General features: G+C 50.2%; 1 protein-coding gene across 1 annotated transcript in view; it reads right to left on the bottom strand.

The window, feature by feature from the left end:
- The window catches only part of HS3ST4 (heparan sulfate-glucosamine 3-sulfotransferase 4), a 397,741-nt gene extending 389,540 nt beyond the window's left edge, over nucleotides 1-8,201 (bottom strand). The window contains exon 1 of the mRNA XM_030301505.1: nucleotides 7,468-8,201. Within this exon, the coding sequence (XP_030157365.1) occupies nucleotides 7,468-8,201 (734 nt within the window). The remainder of the gene's footprint in view (nucleotides 1-7,467) is intronic.
- Nucleotides 8,202-19,664: the final 11,463 nt, after the last annotated feature.

Below are 19,664 nucleotides of genomic sequence, written 5' to 3'. Positions count from 1 at the left end.
TCTCTCTGCCCCTCCCCTACTCATTCTCTGTCTCTCAAAAATAAATAAATGTGAAAAAAAAATTTTTTTTAATAAAAAAATTTAAAAAAAGAACGGAGGAGCACCTGGGTGGCTCAGTCAGACGAGCATCAGACTTCAGCTCAGGTCACAATCTCACAGTTCATGGGTTCAAACCCCGCCTTGGGCTCTGTGCTGACCACTGAGAGCCTGGAGCCTGCTTCGGATTCTGTGTCTCCCTCTCTCTCTCTCTCTCTCTGCCACTCCCCCATTCACGCTCAGGCCCTCTCTCAAAAAATGCATAAACATTTTTAAAAATTAAAAAACATGTTTTTTAAAAATTTTTTAAAAATGGAAAGAGACAGAGACCTAGTGATATCATTTGAGCCCCTGGATCCAGCTTTACCTGAAGTCATTATCCCCTAGACTTCCTAATTACTTAAGCCAGTAAATTACCTTTTCTGTAGCTTAAGTTCAATTTCTATTACTTGCAACCAAAAACAATATTGTCTAATTCATGCGTTGCTTTGTTTCCCCATGAATATGCTTTGTACATTCTTAAATAAAGGTTGAAAAAAAAATTAAAGTGAGGAATCCTAACTAGTGAGTATTAAAACAAAAACATTCAACCGCCTGCTTTTAATTAATGGCAAGATGGGCTGAAAGGCTCCCTTAGTGAATTATAATTTCAGACTGAAATTCCCCAGACAGTTATAGAGGGAGCTTGTTAAACCGCAGAAACCAATGGAATCAAGAGATTACTTTAACAGGGCGGTGGTTCAATCGGTTCCAGAGATATCATCCATTATGCAAAACCAAAACCTTTAAAACTTCTTACCATACAACCCCAGCCATCTCTCATCCACCTAAAATCTCAAGGCCTCTCTCCCGACTCCGTTTAAAAGTAAAAATGACTGGTGTGGTCAACAAAAAGAAAAAGAAAAAGAAATAAATCGTGTCATGACAGTTGGAGACCACCAGTGAAAGGAGCCAAATCTCAAGCCAGGGTGTTTGGCGGGGCCTTCTAGAACAGTCCTGCATTCTCAAATGCTTTCAGTTCTGCAGAAAAACTGAAGGCAAGCACGCCCTTGGCACTCTAGATGTCTCTGTAGCTTTCCAGGCCAAGCAGCATCACTTCTCCTGTAGGTTCAAGAAAACGTCAGCGCACAAGCCCGAAGTGCCAGCCCATTTCCCTACCCCGTCCCCTTGGTGAAGGATTCTGGCGGTGGTTACTTCGTGAAATCAGACTCTTCTCCTCCGTCAGCTCAAGTTACAATAGACCAAATTCTGGAATCTGGTTTTGATTATTCTCTAGAGAGCTACTTAAGAGCTGCTTCAGGGTTTGAAATCCCTCACTCAGACATAATCTTGAAATAAAAGGCTATATTCAAATGAAAAATGCATTACAGCTTTCTCTTTAGGACCTTTAGTACTTACGGGCAAGAAAAAAAGAAAAGAAATGCAGGAAAAGGAAGAATGGCACGGGGAAAGGGAGAGAGAAAGACAGGAAAGAAGGGGCGAGCGAAATTTCCTACATCACAATTGCTTTCGTTTTATCATCACATAACCCCTTTTGGAAGTAATACTGTGCCCATTCTACAGATGAAGTAATTGAGGCTTGGTGATCACAGGAGGAAGACGCCGTGGCTTCTGACTCAGAGACGGATATAAAAACATGCTCTGAAAAATGCTGCTTCTACCCTACCGGCTTCCTCCCTCCAAAAAGTCCAACACAGAAGTCGGTTCTAGCACCAAAGTATTTCCGTGGCTGGACCCTATGGACACAATACAGTCTCATCTAAAAAACGGAAAAAAAATTTTTTTTAAAGAAAGAAACAAAGTAACCTGAGGTCCAACAGAACTAGCAACATGGCAGAGCAACAGCTAGAACCCAACTATTCCATCTCTCAGGTCTTAGTGAACCCACCTGACCGGAATCTATTTTATAGGTGCAATTCATCTATCCGGATCACATACCGGCACTCCTGATTAATGAGGGAACAACTGAAGAGTTGTCCCGCCTTCAAGAAAACGCTCACTGGAAACAAAAGAGAAATTTATTTGTGACCTGTCTTCCTCCGCCTCAATGTGCCTGTTTATAAGCCGTTCCTTTTGTTATTGTTGCAATATATCTGGGAGGTATTTCCCCCTTGCTGTTGCAAAATCTGAAAAGGGGCGGAAAATCTACACTGAAATAAGCACATGGAAGCCACGATTCTGGCAACTGCCAAGGGTATGGGTATGCCAGTTCCGAAACGAGTTTGAACCAGAGGTCGCAAACTGGTAGCGTATCCAGCCCACAGACGTGTTTTGTTTGTCCCACAGTGCTGGCCCACACAACGCTTTTAAGAAATTTTCATCTGTTTGCCAATGCTAAAAACCAAGAGCTTTCACATCAAAGCCCTCCTCTTACCAAGCGGAGGATGTGGTGATATCTGCACGTGGAAGGGGGTAGCTGGATCAGAGAGCAGTAGCCGTGACCTGTAGACAGAGCTCACGCCCCAAGTTTCTCCGCCTGGTCTATTTCACTGGGTATCTGAGTTGGTGACCCGTGGTTGAAAAGGTCAAGCAGCTGTAGATTGCAAAGCCAACCAATCATTACCAGACTCTTCCCAAAAACATCCCCACTAAGAGACTCGTCCGTCAATATTAGGACAGCTGTGATCAAAGGTAAAGCATATGAGACCAAAATGATTTGAGAAATTAAAAAAAACAAAAAACAAAAAAAAACCGTAGTTGGGTCCATTTGGATTTCTGCTCTAGGATACTCATTTTTTCAGAAAATACACTCACCTTTATTACTTCATTTATTCCTCCCAACAACCCTGCAAGGAAGGAATTATTCCCAGATAAACTGAAACTGAGTGATGTCAAATCAGCCATCTCTCCAAAAATTATCCAACCAGTAGGTTGTAAAACCACATTTTGAACCCAGTTTTGTCCATCTACAAACGCTGTGCTTTGGGAATAATGAAAGAACACTGTATAAAGCCACAAGGCTTGATTCCACCTCAGGGCCTTTGCACCTGCTCTCCCCCCGCCCCGGTTGGAAACCTCTTTACCCAGATCTTTACGTGACAGGATCTTAACTCTTTCACTTCGTTTGCATCACCCTCACGGAGAAGTTTTCCCCAGCCATCCGATCTAGCGTAACGCAGGCGTGCATACACGCACACACACCAATCTCCCTCTAGACCTCTACTACTCAAAGTGAGGTCCAGAGATCAGAAGTTAGAAATGCAGGCTCTCAGGCCCCTCCTTAGACCCGCTGAATCAGAATCGTGTATGTTAACAGCATCCCAGGTGATCCATACCCACTTGAAGTTTAAAAGGCACTGCTCTACTAGGCGCCCTGCCCGGTGGAAATATAACCTGAGTCACAAGTGTCGTTTTGAATTTTCTCGTAGCCGCATTAAAAATGTGAAAAGGAAGGCTGTTTGCTGTCTCCCCTCCCCACCACCAAAATGTCAGTTTCAGGAGCACCGAGTGCTGACTCACCGCTTCACCCCCTGTCCTTAAAACAGTACCAGGTGCGTGCTAAATATCATCACATGTTTGTTAAACGTAAGAAGGTAGTATTTTACGTGGGGCGGGAAGAAAGTAGCACCGTGAGACTGGACAGATGTGGGCAGCTCAACCACGGACCAGCTGAGCAATCCTGGGCAAGGGATTGGTCCAGGAGCCACCTGTAAGTCCACAGCCCTCACCGTTACGATCAGATGTGATAGGACATCTACAAAGCGCCAGCCGCTGTAAGTCACAGGTATTCCATAAATGCCAGAGCCTTTCTGGCGTCCTCCCTCATTCTCTCTCCAGATTCCACGTGCACCCAGTGCTGCTGTGACCACCTTCCTCTGGGAAGCAGGAGCCAGGCCATGGGAACCGTTTTCCTGAGTGATCTTCCCCAGCCAGGGGGCTGAGCGTATTAACTGTTGGCAGCGAAGACAGCTTGAGACCAGGGAGGGTCGCTTCCCGTCACCCTGGAGCTGAGTGGTTTCCAAAGCAAAGTGGTCACACGGTCCCTGTACAGCCTGTAAACCACAAGGGAGGCAGCACCTCAAGGCAGCCCTGTCACCGTGATCAGTTCTGCCGGGTCGGCCCGCCACCAGGTCCCGCCCCTTAGAGGAGTATGAGGTCTGTGCCCAGACACAGCTTGGATCAGCCCATTCTGAAAGGTGCACACTGTGGCTCTGCCTTTTTCCGTTATTGGTTTGGGGGGGTGGGGAGCGGCGGGTTGAGTCTACCCCCCCACCCGTTAATCACTGGCCTGTGTCAATCCACCAAGGGAGGCTTGCTTCTCCCCAGCTTTTAACACCCCCCATCCTAATCCATTAGTCTATCTTGCCCGGAAATCGGATGCACATGTCCTAATCTCAAAAGTGTTTTTAAATCACATTAGATCAACAGCAACGGGAGAAAGCAAAACCCGGATTTAGACATGACTGGTGCGACACCGAGAAAATAAAACTCCCAGGGCTGCTTAGCCGGGATGGGGGGAAAGCCCGAACCAGTGTCACCCAAGCACTTGCCCCACGTTCTTCTCCCTCTGGCTGAAAAAACAAACACCAGAAACACTCGCAGAATTAGCAGCCTATGGGGAAGCGCACGGCAAAGAAAAAGGAAAGAGAACAAGTCGGGGAGAATCAAAACCTCCCATCAGTCTGTGGCCCTCTCATCTGGCAAGCAGAGGAAGATGCTGCACAGACCACACCTCGGGTGGGGAGCAAGCGTGACCGGTCAAGTACACACGCGACCGCGTAGAGATGCAGCTGTCCGACTCCTGGCTTCCGCTCGGGTCAAGATCTCGAAGCTCGTGCATTCCAGCCCCCTATCGGGCTCTGCACTGACAGGTGCAGAGCCTGCTTGGGATCCTCCCTCTCCCTCTCTCCGTCCCTCCCCCACTCGCGCTGCCTCGGTCTTTCTCAAAATAAATAAACAAACGTGAAAAAAAAAAAAAAAAGGCGCGGTTGGACCAGAGACACAAGAGGAAGGGTTTCTCTTACTGGTCTGACCTGATGCCACTGTTTCCTCTTCTACATCATAATGAGGATGTCATCCCTCTTCCTCCAAGGGAGAGAGAGAGAGAGAAGACAGAGAGCCTCTGAAAATCCCACAGACAAGCCTCCAAGCACTGCTGTCCCTGGTAAGGCTGGAGAGGTATCCAAGCAGCCCCGGCACACTCCCAGGGGCCCGAAGGGGTTTCTAGAAGACTTAGCAGCCAGGTCGGGGTGGCTAACGATACCCTCTGCCTTACAGAGATGCTTCTCGGGCATTTGCAGTCAGCACCACTAAGCACTGTAAGGATCTGCCACGGGGGAGACACTGGGGTAGAGGATGGGGCACCCAGAGAAATCGTATGGTCCTCCCAAGTGAGGATCAAGGGAATCTGCCCGTGTCTTCAGTAGAACAGTTCTGCAGATGGGTACCAAACATTCACACTCAGCCCCGAAAAACCACACCAGGGATGGCTGGGAGGACCACAGCGCTGGGATAGTACCTTCCACAGCCATATCATAGCAGTCTCCACGCCTTCTCCTCCCAGCCGCGGTATGCAAGAACATTAAGAAAACCTGGCATCTCCTAGCTCCTCGTTCAGAAAATCCCCCAGCCCCGTGGACGGGACCTCCTGACCCACATTCCACCCTGCAATCCTTCATCCAACTTTAAGTCGTCTGAATAAAACACTCCCTTTTCTATTTCCAGCTGCTGCAAAGCAACCCTAACACATGTTGGAAAGATGTGATCTTTATGCCTCTCTCTCCCCCGAAACGGCACTGGACACTTCTCCTGAGATACGCAGCTTTAAAATTAGAATTGGGAAAAGCCACCGTTTCCCTCGTAGGGCCGAAGCTACCCCACGGCAGAGACCGGAATGCCCCCCAGCCAAACCAACCAAGCCAACGAAACCAACCAAACGCAGCCCTCCCAGACATCATACCCCCTCTCTATTTTGCTGTTGTGGCGCTAATCATTCTAACACCTTTTTAATTATAATCGCAAACTGGGAGCCATGGCTTGTGATGTTATAAATACTGATTTTCCAGTTAAATTAGGCATTTGCTGTTTTATGTTTTGATAGGAAGGGGCTGTTTGAAGCCTCCTAAAATATTGCAATTAGTTCTCACTGTTGAAACAGACAAGACATTAACAGACACATTTGCTGTTTCGGTTTAATGTGCTGGAATGTTTATGCCTAAGTGTACTTCTCTCAAGCTTTGAAAGCATAAGGCATGTTTTTTAAAGTGGAAGAAATCAATCACAATACACCCATTTATTATCTTTTTTTTTTTTTTTTAAGTTAAGCTATTTCTAAAACTTTCCCAGGCTGTAATTTAAACTTGGAAAGCACAGCTCTTCAACAGGAAGGAGACTTTTATCAGGAAACAATCCTCGTATTTTACCTATTGGCTCGGTTAAGATGATAACATCACTTTAGCTGACAAAGCCTGTGTTTCTGTTTGACAATTGCAATTAATTACTGAGATGCAGCCGAGATGGGGCCAGCCATCCAGATCTGTTTTCCAGAGAGATATAAAACCAGAGGAAAGAAGCAAAGAAAAAACACGCCCCCCAAAAAAGCAAAGCAGGTTTGCATTTTAGCATCTACACCAGCGTCGTGTTCAATGTTATGGCAAGAAAGCTGGATTATTAATTTATGTTACCTGCACCTAACTTTCTACTCTACTCCGCTCTTCTCCCTTTTTCTCCCCACTGGCAGAGGGTGGAAAAGGCGAGAGGTGAACATTTCACAAGACAGAAGCTCCAATCTGTAGCGAAGGAGGCGCGGGTTACAGAAAGGGCACGGGCACCGGGCGTAAAAACTCACAGGGCACCAACTGGTGCTCCCAATGCAAAACCTACCCAGCGGGTGGATAGAAAGTTCTGGAGATGGGGGCACCCTCCGTCTTTACTAGAAAGCCAGAACTGGCCAGCATCACCTTGTTTAACCGTTCCCGGGTCATTTGGCTCTAACCTGAAGAGACTAAAGTTGGATTCCAGCCACGCAAATGCGTTTCAGGGCGATTCTGAGACATTCCAGGGGATCTCAAAGCCCCTAGATCAATCTCGCTACCCTGCTTCATCCCCCCCGCCGGCGTCCCCACACACGGAAGCGCAGAGCCCCGCCAGAGCCAGGGCTGGGAAACACCCCGCGGGCACGAAGGCTGGGGATTCCCAGGCTCGGAGCTGGGCAGATTCGGAAGGCACCTCCCCGGACGAGGAGCCTCGAGGCGGGCAGGGCAAGGCGACACCTCCACCCCTCGCCCTGAAATAGAGTCCTCCTTGACCGGCGTCCAGCCCCTCGCCGCCGCTCCCCCAGAGCAGCCCCCGCCGGGGCTTGACAGAGCCCTCGCTGGGGCCAAGGGCTCCCGGGACCGCGGCGCCCGGGTGTCCGAGGGCCCGGAAAAGCGGCGGCTCGCCCTGCGGGTCTCGCCGCGCGTCCACCCCCTCCCGCCGCGCCCAGGGTCCTACCTGTACCACTCCAGCCCCTTCTCGTAGTTCCTGTCGAAGAAGTGCGGCTCTACGCCCACCGCCCGCACGTCCGGGTGTACTCGGATCGCCTCCAGCAGCGCGCGGGTCCCTCCTTTCTTGACCCCGATGATGAGCGCCTGTGGCAGCTTCTTCTCCCCGTAGTCGGGGGTGCTGGCGGCGCCGCCCCTCTCGCTGCTCCCGTTGGCCGCTCTCCGGCCTGCGAGCTCCTCGTCGGTGGTGCTGGACTCCTGCGCTTCCCTCTCCAGCAGCGCGCTCTGCGCCGTGATCATCTCGCCGGGGGCCAGCGGGGTCCGGAGCCAGGCGTCGCGGGCGCCCCCGCCGCCGCTCGCCAGCCCCCAGCCGTCGGCCCCGGGGGCGGCGGGCTGCTCGGGGGGCTCGGGCGGCTCCCCGCGGCTCGCGTTGTCCGGCGGCGGCGGCGCGGGCGGCTGCGAGGGGGCGCCGAGGCGCACGGGGGGAGGCGGCAGAGAGGGTGGCGGCGGGCTCGGCGGGGGCTCGGCGGCGGCGCCCGGCGGCTCCTGCAGCGCCAGGGGGAACTGCAGGGAGCCCGAGCCGCCCAGGAGGCTGTAGCACAGGTAGGTGACGGACAGGGACAAGGTGCACATAAAAAGCAGCTTGCGCGCCGGCGGGCCCTTAGCAGAGGCGCCGGGCGGCGGCGGCGCGGCGAGAGGTGGAGGCGGAGGCGGAGGCGGAGGAGGTGCGGGCCACGGGGCCATCGCGGCTCCCGGCTCGCGGCGGCGGCGGCGGCGGCGGCGGCCCCCGGCGCTGCCCGGACATGGTTTCAGCCGCCGCCCCCGCCGCCGCCGCCGCCGCCGCCGCCGCTGCCCAGCCGCCCCGGCTGCATGAAGCGACGCCGCTGCGCCCCCGGCCCTGGCCGCTGTCCCGCTGCGCCGGGGGGGAGCCCGGCCGCATGGCCCCCCCCCCCCCCCCCCTCTTCCCGCGGAGTCCGGGCGGCCCCCCCCCAACCACCACCACCCCCCTCAGCCGCCGGCAAGGGGACCGAGGGGGGCGCGCGGACCCGCCGGCCGCACCTGCTCCGTCTGCGGCGCCCCCGCTTCCCCGGCTCCGCCGCGGCTCCTGCTTCAGCCCCGGCCGCCGCCGCCGCGCGCTGTTGCGGCCCCGAGTTCCTTCCCCGCTGCTAACTTTCTGCCGGGAGAGCGGAGAGGCGCGGAGGGGAGGAGGAGGGGGGCCGGGCGCGCGCCCCGCGCCGCCGAGGGAGGGGGAGTGCGCCTCGCGCGCGCCTGCGGAGGGGGGCGCGGAAGCGGAGGCGTGCGCTGGGGCTGGGGCGCCCGGGAGAGCGGAGATCGCGCCCCCCCCCCCAGACACGCGGCGCACTGGAGGCGTGCCCCGCCCAGCCCCGCGTGCCTCCCTCTCCCCGGGGAGCCTGGGACGCGGCGCTCTCCATCCCTCTCCCGATACTTTTAGGGACACGGAGACCGGCGCCAGCCGCCGGAGCCGCGCACCGGGGAGCTGGGGGCCCGAGGACCGAGAGCTGTCGCTTCCCCTCTTCCCCTGGGACTCCAGGCCGGCTCGGCCCGTCCCTGACCCGCCTTCTCTCACCCCGGATATCCTCCTGCCGGGGGTCCGGCAGTGATTTCTTCTCCGTTTTCCCCCACAAACTTCCATCTTTCCAGCCTCCCCATCTTCTGGGTGGAGTTTTGACACAGACCCCCAGGTTTCCCAGCCCCAGAGCTTCCGCCTCTGTCCCGCCACTGGGTGACTGCGCCCTCTGCCCCCAAAGATGAGGCCGTCCCCTCCCCGACACCCTTCACGACGCGTACACCTGCGCCCCTTGGGGCGGGGGGCCTTAGCGCTAAAGGAGTTCCGATTTCCCTGGACTGGGATAGACTGAGCCCGTCATCGCTCTGCACGCCTAATGAGCAGGGACAAGTTAGGTTGCAGGTTGTCCGTGTGCATCGCCTCCCCGAATTTTTTTTTAAGTATATTTTCTTTGCCGAGAGATTGCCATCCCTCACCTCCCTCTCCTGGGGGGAATGGTAAACATCAGAAGGCTCTGGAAGATTCAAAACTAGACAGTGCTCCCCGCGGCCTTTTGCTCAGGGAGGTGGCGGCATGGGAGGGAGAGACAGCGGGATCAGCTGAGGCTCTCTAGGGAACCCTGCTTCCTGGGGACGGGGGGTGGGGGGGGGGTGGGGGGGGCTGGCCGCGCACACCCCCGGGGCCCGGCTCTCCCAGGCGCTGGCTTCGGTGAGTCCTGTTTACCGTGCTAGCCGCCGCTGGGTGCCTGGTGGGTCTGCTTTCCCAGGGCCGGCTGATGTGCTTGGCATCTCCGGTTTTGTTTGATCGCATAATAGGAACAACAGTTGAAAGAAAATGTATATAATGTCTAAATATTAACTAGATACCTAGTGCCAAAGAGGGGGGAAATGTTAATCAAGTACGATGAAGAACACGGACTTTTCCCTGAGTGAACAAAAGCTCACTGCTGCTCTCAGCTGGACATGAGTTTCCTTCACTGCTGCTTTCGCTCAGATAAAGATTATTCCTTTATAATATATTTTTTATGGTGCACTGGAGACCTCTGAAATGCAGAGTCTGGTGTCTTGTAAATCATTCCCTGTAACTAGGGACGCTTTTTCAAACACCACACAACTGCATTACTGTAATGTTAATGGGAAGGGGCCCGACTGGAGCCCGGAGAAACACTAGCTTTGCCCAACCCTGTTTCCGGTCCAAACCCAGTTCTGGGTGGTCAGCCAGGAGGCCCGGATCGCAGGGAATATTGCCACTGCCCTGGCCCCTCTTTCTTTCAAGGCCCAGGTGCCAGGATGCCCAGCGCCGGGCCCAGGGCTCTGGCTCTCCGTGCCTAGAGCCCCGTTTCTCAGTGCGCTATCTCAGCCATCCACGTGAACCTGCTCTGTATGTAGCTTTACTACACATGCGCTTTCCAATTTGGAAAGGTTTTGATCAAACGGTTTGAAAATTTAATCCACCCCCCCCCCCAGGTGACAAACTGAGAGCTGAATGTGGCCAGAAAATTTTTTTTAAGTTTTATTTATGTATTCTGAGAGAGACAGAAACAGTGTGCATGGGGATGGGGCGGAGAGAGAAAGAGAGAGAGAGAGAATCCCCAACAGGCTCTAAGCTGGCTGCACAGAGCCCGAGGTGGGGCTCGAACTCACAAAACCGTGAGATCATGACCTGAGCCGAAATCAAGAGTTGGTCGCTTGACCAACCGAGCCACCCAGACGCCCCTGGTTGCAATATGTTTAACTTGAGGGCTTGCTCCCACCCCCAAAAATCTGGGTGTGAGGTTTCTGTTGAAATAGGAGGCCCAGCAACTTTGGGCCCCGTGACCCGAGCTGAGAAGCCCACTTTATGGAAAACGTGTGCCCTGTTCTTCACAGAGTCCTCCCAGATCCTCCCCACACCTTTCTGTTACTTGCCTGGGCATTGCCAATGAGGAAACCTGCCAGCGTCCCTTCTGCCTCTTGTCCCCAAATAGCCACGCTTGAGTAAGAGACTCCCAATGAAAGAAAGGGCATTGGTGAAGGGCCAGGCCCCATAAGTGACAGGAAAGAGGCGATTGCGGGGGAAGGAGTTCTGCAGACTTCTCATTTCGGCAGTTGCCTATTTTTTTTCCTGCTTCTAATCCAGGCTTTTTCTGGGAGCAAGTTTCTGAGAAAACCTGTAATGAAAAGTAGGAGCCACCTACATAGAGAGAACTCAGACTTCATTCAGCAATTCCTGATGGGTCGGGAGACTCGATAGAATTGTTTTGTGTTTTTTTTTCTGTTTCCACTGCCAACACCCATGCTCATTCAGGCTTCTCAGAGTTTTTACAATGTTCCTCCAGCTGGTCTCCAGGCCGCCAGGGTGCCTCATTTCCAATCAGTCCAGATATCAATAGCAGATCAATAAGGAGTCAATCGCTCATAGCTCTGCTGCTAATGCCCTCTATGGCTCAAAACCTCCCTCTCACTGCCTAATTAATAAGCTCCGACCTCTTTCCCTTTGGACTCAAGGTCTCCTCCCACCTTTCATGTGACTCCCAGTCGCCCCAAACCAAAGGGTACCTACCCTCCCAACATACACCTTGCGCGGTTCCGTTTCACCGCTGTATGCTCAGGTGATAGAGTTAAAGCAAAGCTGTCCTTTGCTGGCTTAAGTGGCTTTCGGACAGGTCATGCCTCCTCTCTGAGCCTCAGCTTCTGCGTATATAAGTCACAGATAATAAGACTCCCCTCAAATTGTTTTTATAAAGAATTAAATGAACTTAGGTAGCATCTGCATGAATACCCGACTCCCTGCCTGACGTGCGGTGGCTACCCATAGTTATTTGCGTCTAAACATTGGCTCCTGCCATGCCCTGTTTCTTTAAACCTCATCCTTGAAAAATACGTGTGTGCCCTTTCTTGACACCAGCCCGGAGTGTAAGGCAGAGTTCACTTTCCTAATCTGCTCAGTAGCATATACAATACCAAGTCCAATGCCTTCTGTGGCTTTTTTTCTTTTTGAAGCAATACAAACTAACCCTGGCTAACTTCAGCTTGGCTTGATTTTTTAATCGAAGAAATTTACTGGAAGGATGTATGATAACTCCCGTAATGAAAACCAACAGACCAACAAGAAGCAAAAAATTGGCTTTGGAATATTGTCCGCTCTCCTGTGGCTGACACAGGAGAGATCTATTTTCTTGGCCCCTTAAAGTTAGGTGTGACTCCAGCTAATGAAACTTGAGCAGAAGTGAAATGGTATGTTCTGGGCAGAAGCGTTGGGCAGACAGTGGGAGATTCCCCAGTGGCAATGTGTTTTTCCTGCCTGGCAGTTGCACGAGACAATGGATGGAGCCCCTCTTCTCCACGACCTACTCGATTCTCCACACTGAGCAAGGTTAAGAAAGCTCCAGCCGCTGATGGCATGTAGCACGATCAAAAAACAAACTCGGTTGTGCTCAGCTCCTGAGACTTTGCGGGTTGGTTGCGAATACAGCACAGCCTGGCCGATCAGACTGATGAAAGCGTACCTACCCTTCATTTCCTCTGCTATTGAGCAAAATGACTTCAGTAAGCCAATATTACAACTCCCTTTCACAGAGTGAACGAATGATGCCAAGACAGTAGAGACAGAACTCTGGTCTCTTATCTAGCAAATAGACTTCCCCGTTTTGTCTTTCACCTGTCCATAAAAAGTGTATCTGTGGCAATCTGGAGGTAAAGTTCCAGACAAAACCAATGTGGTAGCGAAGAGGGAAATTATATACTTATGAAAAGAGCAAAAGAGGGGCGCCTGGGTGGCGCAGTCGGTTAAGCGTCGGACTTCAGCCAGGTCACGATCTCGCGGTCCGTGTGTTCGAGCCCCGCGTCGGGCTCTGGGCTGATGGCTCGGAGCCTGGAGCCTGTTTCCGATTCTGTGTCTCCCTCTCTCTCTGCCCCTCCCCCGTTCAGGCTCTGTCTCTCTCTGTCCCAAAAATAAATAAACGTTGAAAAAAAAAATTTAAAAGAAAAAAAAAGAAAAGAGCAAAAGATTTAAAACATAAGAATGCCATGACCTTACGGAACCTTGCGTGAGAAAGGATCTCACTTGGGAAATCAGGAGATACTTGGAGCTGAGACAGCAAAATCTGGCAGATGGAATTAAGCGATACTTGCATGAAAGACGGCATCTCCGATATACTTCTCCAAAAAGAAAAAAAAAAAAGAAAAACAAATGAGCTACGTGTTCGGCTCAAGAAGCCAGAAAAAGAGCAAGAGAGCGATGTCAGGAAGGACACGATCACGACGAATGCCGAGCCTTTGTTCCTATCTGTGTGCTGTTTGTCTATTGCTGAGGACTGAGCTGTGCCTCCTCAAAATCTGTCTGTTGAAGCCTTAACCCCCAATGTGACCGTGTCCACAGATCGAGTCTTCAGGAAGTAATTAAGGTTAAAGGGAGGTCATAATGGCGGAACCCTAGTCAGAGAGGATTGTGGCCTCATAAGAAGTTGAGGGGTCATCCCTGTTTCTTTTTTTTTTAAGTCTGTTTTTTTTTTTTTTTTAGGTTTTTTTTTTTTAAACGTTTATTTATTTTTGAGACAGAGAGAGCCAGAGCATGAACGGGGGCGGGGCAGAGAGAGAGGGAGACACAGAATCGGAAACAGGCTCCAGGCTCTGAGCCGTCAGCACAGAGCCCGACGCAGGGCTTGAACTCACGGACCGTGAGATCGTGACCTGAGCCGAAGTTGGACGCTCAACCGACCAAGCCACCCAGGCGCCCCATCCCTGTTTCTTCATACACCCTTCCGTGTGAGGACAGCCAGCACCTGACCAGTTCACGCCCTCATCTCAGCCCTCCGGGCCCCGGAACTGGGAGAAAACGGATTTCTCGTTGAAGCCACCCTCTGTGGTATTTTGTTATGGTAACCGGAGCTAAGACCTACGGTGGTTCATGGTTTGTAAAAAACGCTGCAGTCCCGGTTCCACTGTGTGTTGGGGTTGGAGAGAGGGTCCCACATCGGCAAGCATCGGCTGGACACCCGCTGGGGGCCCTACAGTCATCTCAGTGGTGATACTGTGTATGCAGAGATATTAACAGGTCCCACAACTTTAGCGTTCAGTCCCCAAGACTGTCCCCACTGCAGAAGCCAGTCTTAAGTCGGGGTTGTTACCTCTGCTTATGACCTACTGGCTAGAAGTCAGAGGCTCCCAGGATCCCCTCTTCAGGCTCCGTTAATTTACCAGAGCGGCCCACGGAACTCAGAGAAACATTTTACTTCTTAGATTACTAGTTTATATAAAAGTATACAATTCAGGAACAGCCAGAGAGGTGCGTAGGGCAACGTGTAGGGAAAGGGTAAGAAGCTTCCATGCCCTCTCTGGGGGCGCCAATGTCTGGCCCCTCCACGTGGTCTCCATCCCGGAAGGAAGCTCTCCAAAGCCTTCTGGGTTTTTACTGAGGTTGCATGACTTAGTCCTGATTGAGCAGCTCATTGGCCATTGGTGATCAACCCAACCTCCAGCCCCTCTCCCCTCCCAGGAGGTAGGGGTGGGGGATGGTTTACTGAAAGTTCCAGCCCTTTCCTCAGAAGATTGGTTCCCCTGGCAACCAGGCCCCCATCCTTAGGTTACCTAAGGGCTTTCCCAAAGTCACTCATTAACACAACAAAAGAGACTTTTATTGCTCTTTACCACAGGAAATTCCAATGGTTTTAGGAGCTCTGTGCCAGTCCCGGGGTTGAATACCAGATATATAGATATATTTTTTAATGTTTATTTATTTTTGAGAGAGAGAGAGCGGTCAGGTCAGGGGAGGGGCAGAGAGAGAGGGAGACAGAGGATCTGAAGCAGGCAGGCCTTGAACCCACGAACCATGAGATCATGACCTGAGCCCAAGTCCAACCCTCAGCCCACTGAGACACCCAGGTGCCCCCAATATATATTTCTTATTATAGATCACAATATCACACTGCCCCACCTGGTCTTTTAACAGAGACCCCTTATAGCAAAACAATCATAAAGGTCAAAAGATACCGGCACATACTAGAATCCCATTCAGTCCCTAATAACTACCCAGTCCATCATCAAATGGTATGAAAAAGTCTCCCAGGATGAGGGCGCTCCCATTTGCAGGTTTCCTTTCCATCTCGTCCGGTTCCCAAAGCAGAAGTGGCCTCAACCGAGAGGCGGCTTCACCCTTTCAGGCATCTGATGTAATTGAACTAAGAGACAACATCATCTCTTGCCCCGAGCTTCTTTTGAGATGGTAGTGTAATATTGATTTCCCTTATTACACAACCCAGTCGTTCATTCCCTTACCTCAGCGACTCTTTTTCCTTCTCTCTATTTATATCCAAACTTTCCAGGGCGCCCGAGTGGGGCTTCCGCTCAGGTCATGATCGCCTGGTTCACGGTTCGTGGGTTCAAGCCCCGTGTCTTGGCTCTGTGCGGACAGCTCAGAGCTTGGAGCCTGCTTTGATTTCTGTGTTTCCCTCTCTCTCTCTCTCTCTGTTTCAAAAATAAGTAATAATAGACATTAAAAAAAAGTACACCCCAAACTTTCCCACCTTTGGAAGGGACATTAGGTCCTGGTATGACTAGTCTAGCCAGAGCCTGCCCTCAGGGCACCCCTATTCACATAGAGTAAGGTCACAAAGGAACCAGAGGCTGCCTTTACCACCAGGCAATATAGCTGCTAACATGCACCGTTAGCCCCCATTTGGCGGGATGAAGGCACCTGGTGCCCCGTCAGGGCCCTAGCAATTCTGACACGAAGAATAAAAACACAGCTACGGTTTCTTGGTTAGAAATCATCTGTGCTGCGGGGCCCGGGTGGCTCAGTCCGTGAAGCTTCCAACTCTTGATTTCGGCTCAGGTCGTGATCTCACTGTTGGTGAGTTCGAGCCCCACGTCCTGCTCTGTGCTGATGACTCAGGGGCTGGAGCCTGCTTCGGATTCTGTGTCTCCCTCTCTCTCTGCCCCTTCCTTGCTTGCACCGTCTCTCTCTGTCTCCCTCAAAAACCAACAAACATCAAAAAAAATTTTTTTTCAATGGAGGAAAAAAAAAAGAAAAAGTTGAGAGGATAAAAGAAAAACTAATCGTCCCACCAGCGCCCTCCCCTGGCAAGAATTGCATAGGCACACCGGCATCTTTCCCTGTCCCGTCTCTCCCACAGACGGGGAGAGAAAAACCGACACGTCTGCACTTTGGGGACACTCCTTTATCCCTCTCGTGTTCTTGTTGAGGGTGAGCACACGCTCACGAGGTCATTTATTTTTATTTTTGCCAGTCCTCTTTTGCTAGGTTGCTATTTCTTACTGAGTCATGAAAACCTCTTAGGTATTGAGGACACCAGATTTTTTTTTCCCCCTGTCCTATACCTTCCAATTACTGGGTCCCCCAGTTTGCCTTTACCGGTAACTTGCTTTTTCTGGTTTTGATTCTGTATGTGTTTCACTGTTATGCACTCAAACTCCCAACTATTTCCTTTGTAGTTTTTTGCCTGTGATAGAAAATGATGATTTTCTATCATCATTTGGTTATAGATTCATACACAGCCCCAAACTATGTAAATGCTCATCTACATTTTCATACCCCCCCAAACTATGTAAATGCTCATACCCCCCCCATATGTATTCATACCCCCCCCCAAAACTATGTAAATGCTCATCTACATTTTCTTCTAGTACATTTTTGGTTTTATTTTCTACCTTTACATTTTAAACCATCTGGGATTTATTTTACTATACACAAGGCTCTGACTTAATTGTTTTTTCTTCATTTTCCTAGCACTACTTACTTCCCCAACAGTCTGAGACTCCAGTGTTCTATAATAAACCCACACTGCTGGAATTTTCCCATCCAGAAATACAGGAAGTGAATCTCCATTCATTCTATCTTCTTTTACATCTCTTATGGCACTTTTGGTAATTTTAGTGACATGAAACCCTGCTCAAATCTTTGTCTGGGCAAGTGTGTTGACATCTGATTCTGCTTCGTTCAATTCCATAAATTCTCTTGCTCTCTTTCTTTTTTTTTTTAATTTTTTCTTTAACATTTATTTTTGAGAGACAGAGAGAGACAGAACGTGAGCAGGGGAGGGGCAGAGAGAGAGAGAGAGAGACACAGAATCCGAAGCAGGCTCCAGGCTCTGAGCTGTCAGCGCAGAGCCTGACGCGGGGCTCCAACCCACGGACCGTGAGATCATGACCCGAGCCGAAGTCGGACGCTCAACGACTGAGCCACCCAGCTGCCCCGCTCTCTTTGTACTTCATCCGTTCTTTCAGTTGTCCTTTGGAAGGAGCCAGTATGCTCTGGATGAGATATGGAAATCGTAGTGAGGCAGAAAGCAAGATCCCTGTCCTCTTGAAGGCAGAAACAGTTATACAAGCAAGTGTAATCAAGTGAGGCGAGTAGTAAGAAAGAAAAAAAAAATACAGAATGCTCTAGAGCCCTTTGTTGGAGCCCCTTTGCTAGCCTGCAGACAACGAGGGACGCCTTCACAGAGGAAGTAGCATTTCAGTCCATCCTAAAGGGAGAGTTAGATAACACCAGGTGAAGCAAGAGGGTTATTTTTAGCAGGTGCAACATCTCACCCACGTCATTCATTTTAAGTACATTTAGCAAACTAAACGGAAGGTAACTTCCCTAAGAGAAAAGGGTTGCTGCCAAAAATCTCCAACAAACATTATAGTGAAACATAACGAAATAGGAGAAGTAACCCTTGGAAAACAGGAGCAAGATACGTGTGCCTTCCATCATGGCTTCTGTTCATCATTAACCTGGGGTTCCCAGTTAATGCAGTAAGACAAGAAAGAATAATAAAGTACATGAGATTTGGGAAGAAAGAAACAAACTATTATTATTTGCAAGCTATATGTTTGTTGGCAAATACATACGTGTGTGTGTGTGTGTGTGTGTGTATGAATCTATAACCAAAGAGTTGGGCAAGCTTGCTGAATAAACCGTAGAATACAAAAAGTAAATTCATTCTTAAAGACAATCAGGATACAACTAGCAAATATAATCTTAAAAGAAGATCCTGTTCAGAACTACAATAAAATCCATGAAGCAAGTCCTTCATAGACAACGTCATACAGCTTTTTCGCAGAGTGTTGTGTTAATTTCCTAGGACAGCCATAACAAAATACCACAAGCTGTGTGGCTCAAGACAGGAATTCATTCTGTCACAGTTCTGGAGGCCAGGGTTTTGAAACTGCGCTGTCTGTAGGCATCTGTCTTCACAGAGCACTTTCCTCTTCTTAATATTTACTTTTTAAAGTGGACTCTATGCCCAAGAGGGGGCTTGAACTTGCTACCCTGAGATCAAGAGTCACATGCTCTACCAACTGAGCCAGTCAGGCGCCCCAACGCTTTGGTCGTCTTCTCTTTAAGAAAAAAATTGTTTACTGTTTATTTATTTTTGAGAGCGCGGGAGAGAGCGACGGAGCAAGGAGGGGGCAGAGAGAGAGAGGGAGACACAGAATCCAAGACAGCCTCCAGGCTCTGAGCTGTCAGCACAGAGCCTGACATGGGGCTCGAATCCACTAACTGTGAGATCATGACCTGAGCCGAAATCAGACACTCAACCGACTGAGCCACCCAGGCACCCCTGATAACTAAATTCTAAATTTTATGTGGGCGTAAGGAAGCAAAGTGATAACCTCTTCTTGGGAAAAGAAAACATGTCATCAAGACAACTAGTCTCCCTTTGAGAAGGGAAGGGGATTTAAATTGAAGGGAAAGATTAAAGTAAATTTCTTAGCCCAGAAAAGTACTTTGTTTATTCAGGTGCTGTCATGTAAATTCTTTCCCTATTCTGATAAGAAAGCTGAATTGACAAGCTCATAAACTAACCAAGGAGCTCAGGCTTGTCGATATTAAACTAAAATGAAGTTCCTGGGTAGGAATATTGCCAAGTAGAAATAAATGTACCTATATAATCTGATCTCCCTCCCAAGTGGCAGGTTTGACCCAGTGTATTTTCCTGCCATTCCATGTAAAAAGAAAAGAAATCTCTTGTTGTGAAGTTATTTTTATAGCAGAGTACGTCTTCACCTGTCTGAAACGCAAATATTTCTACGTGCATGAATGCTGAAATGTGCAAAATACATCTTCCATTATCATGAGACGTCATAAAACAGGACTCGTGTCGGAGGAGGGAGTGATCTTTCATTGCTATTCATCGGGTGAACGTATTTGCAACTAACTGGCTTTTTAAAGAACCTTTATTTTGAGATAATTTTAGAATCATGGGTGGTTGTCCAGATAGCACAGAGTTCTGTTATGCTCTTTGTCCAGCTTCCCCTAACGCACAGCCCATGTGTCAAAATTGAGAAATTAACCCTGCCACGATATCATCAACTAAACCACACACTTCCTTGGTATTTCACCGGGTTTTCCACGAATACCTTTTTTCTGTTCCAGTATCTGGTTGTGTTGTGTTTCACTGTCACGTCTTCTTAATCTCCTCTGGTCTGTCTGTTGGGATGGGTCATCGAGAGGACGTGACTGTCCGTTGACCAACCGAGCTGGACCCCAGCTGCTGGAGGCCCCTCACCCACCACCTGCCCTGTCCTTGGAATGTTTGTTCTTCGGGTCCTGATCCTGAGGCTGACTCCGCCAGGACCTTGAGGGTAGGGGAGCTCTGCTCTCTGCATCTTTCAATAAAGCTGTTGGTCCTTAAAAAAAGAAAGAAAGAAAGAAAGAAAGAAAGAAAGAAAGAAAGAAAGAAAGAAAGAAAA

Source organism: Lynx canadensis, chromosome E3 (assembly GCF_007474595.2).
Source record: "Lynx canadensis isolate LIC74 chromosome E3, mLynCan4.pri.v2, whole genome shotgun sequence".
In the NCBI taxonomy this organism is placed as follows: domain Eukaryota; kingdom Metazoa; phylum Chordata; class Mammalia; order Carnivora; family Felidae; genus Lynx; species Lynx canadensis.
Note: the sequence above shows the minus strand (reverse complement) of the source record. Positions and strands in the feature narration are given on the sequence as shown.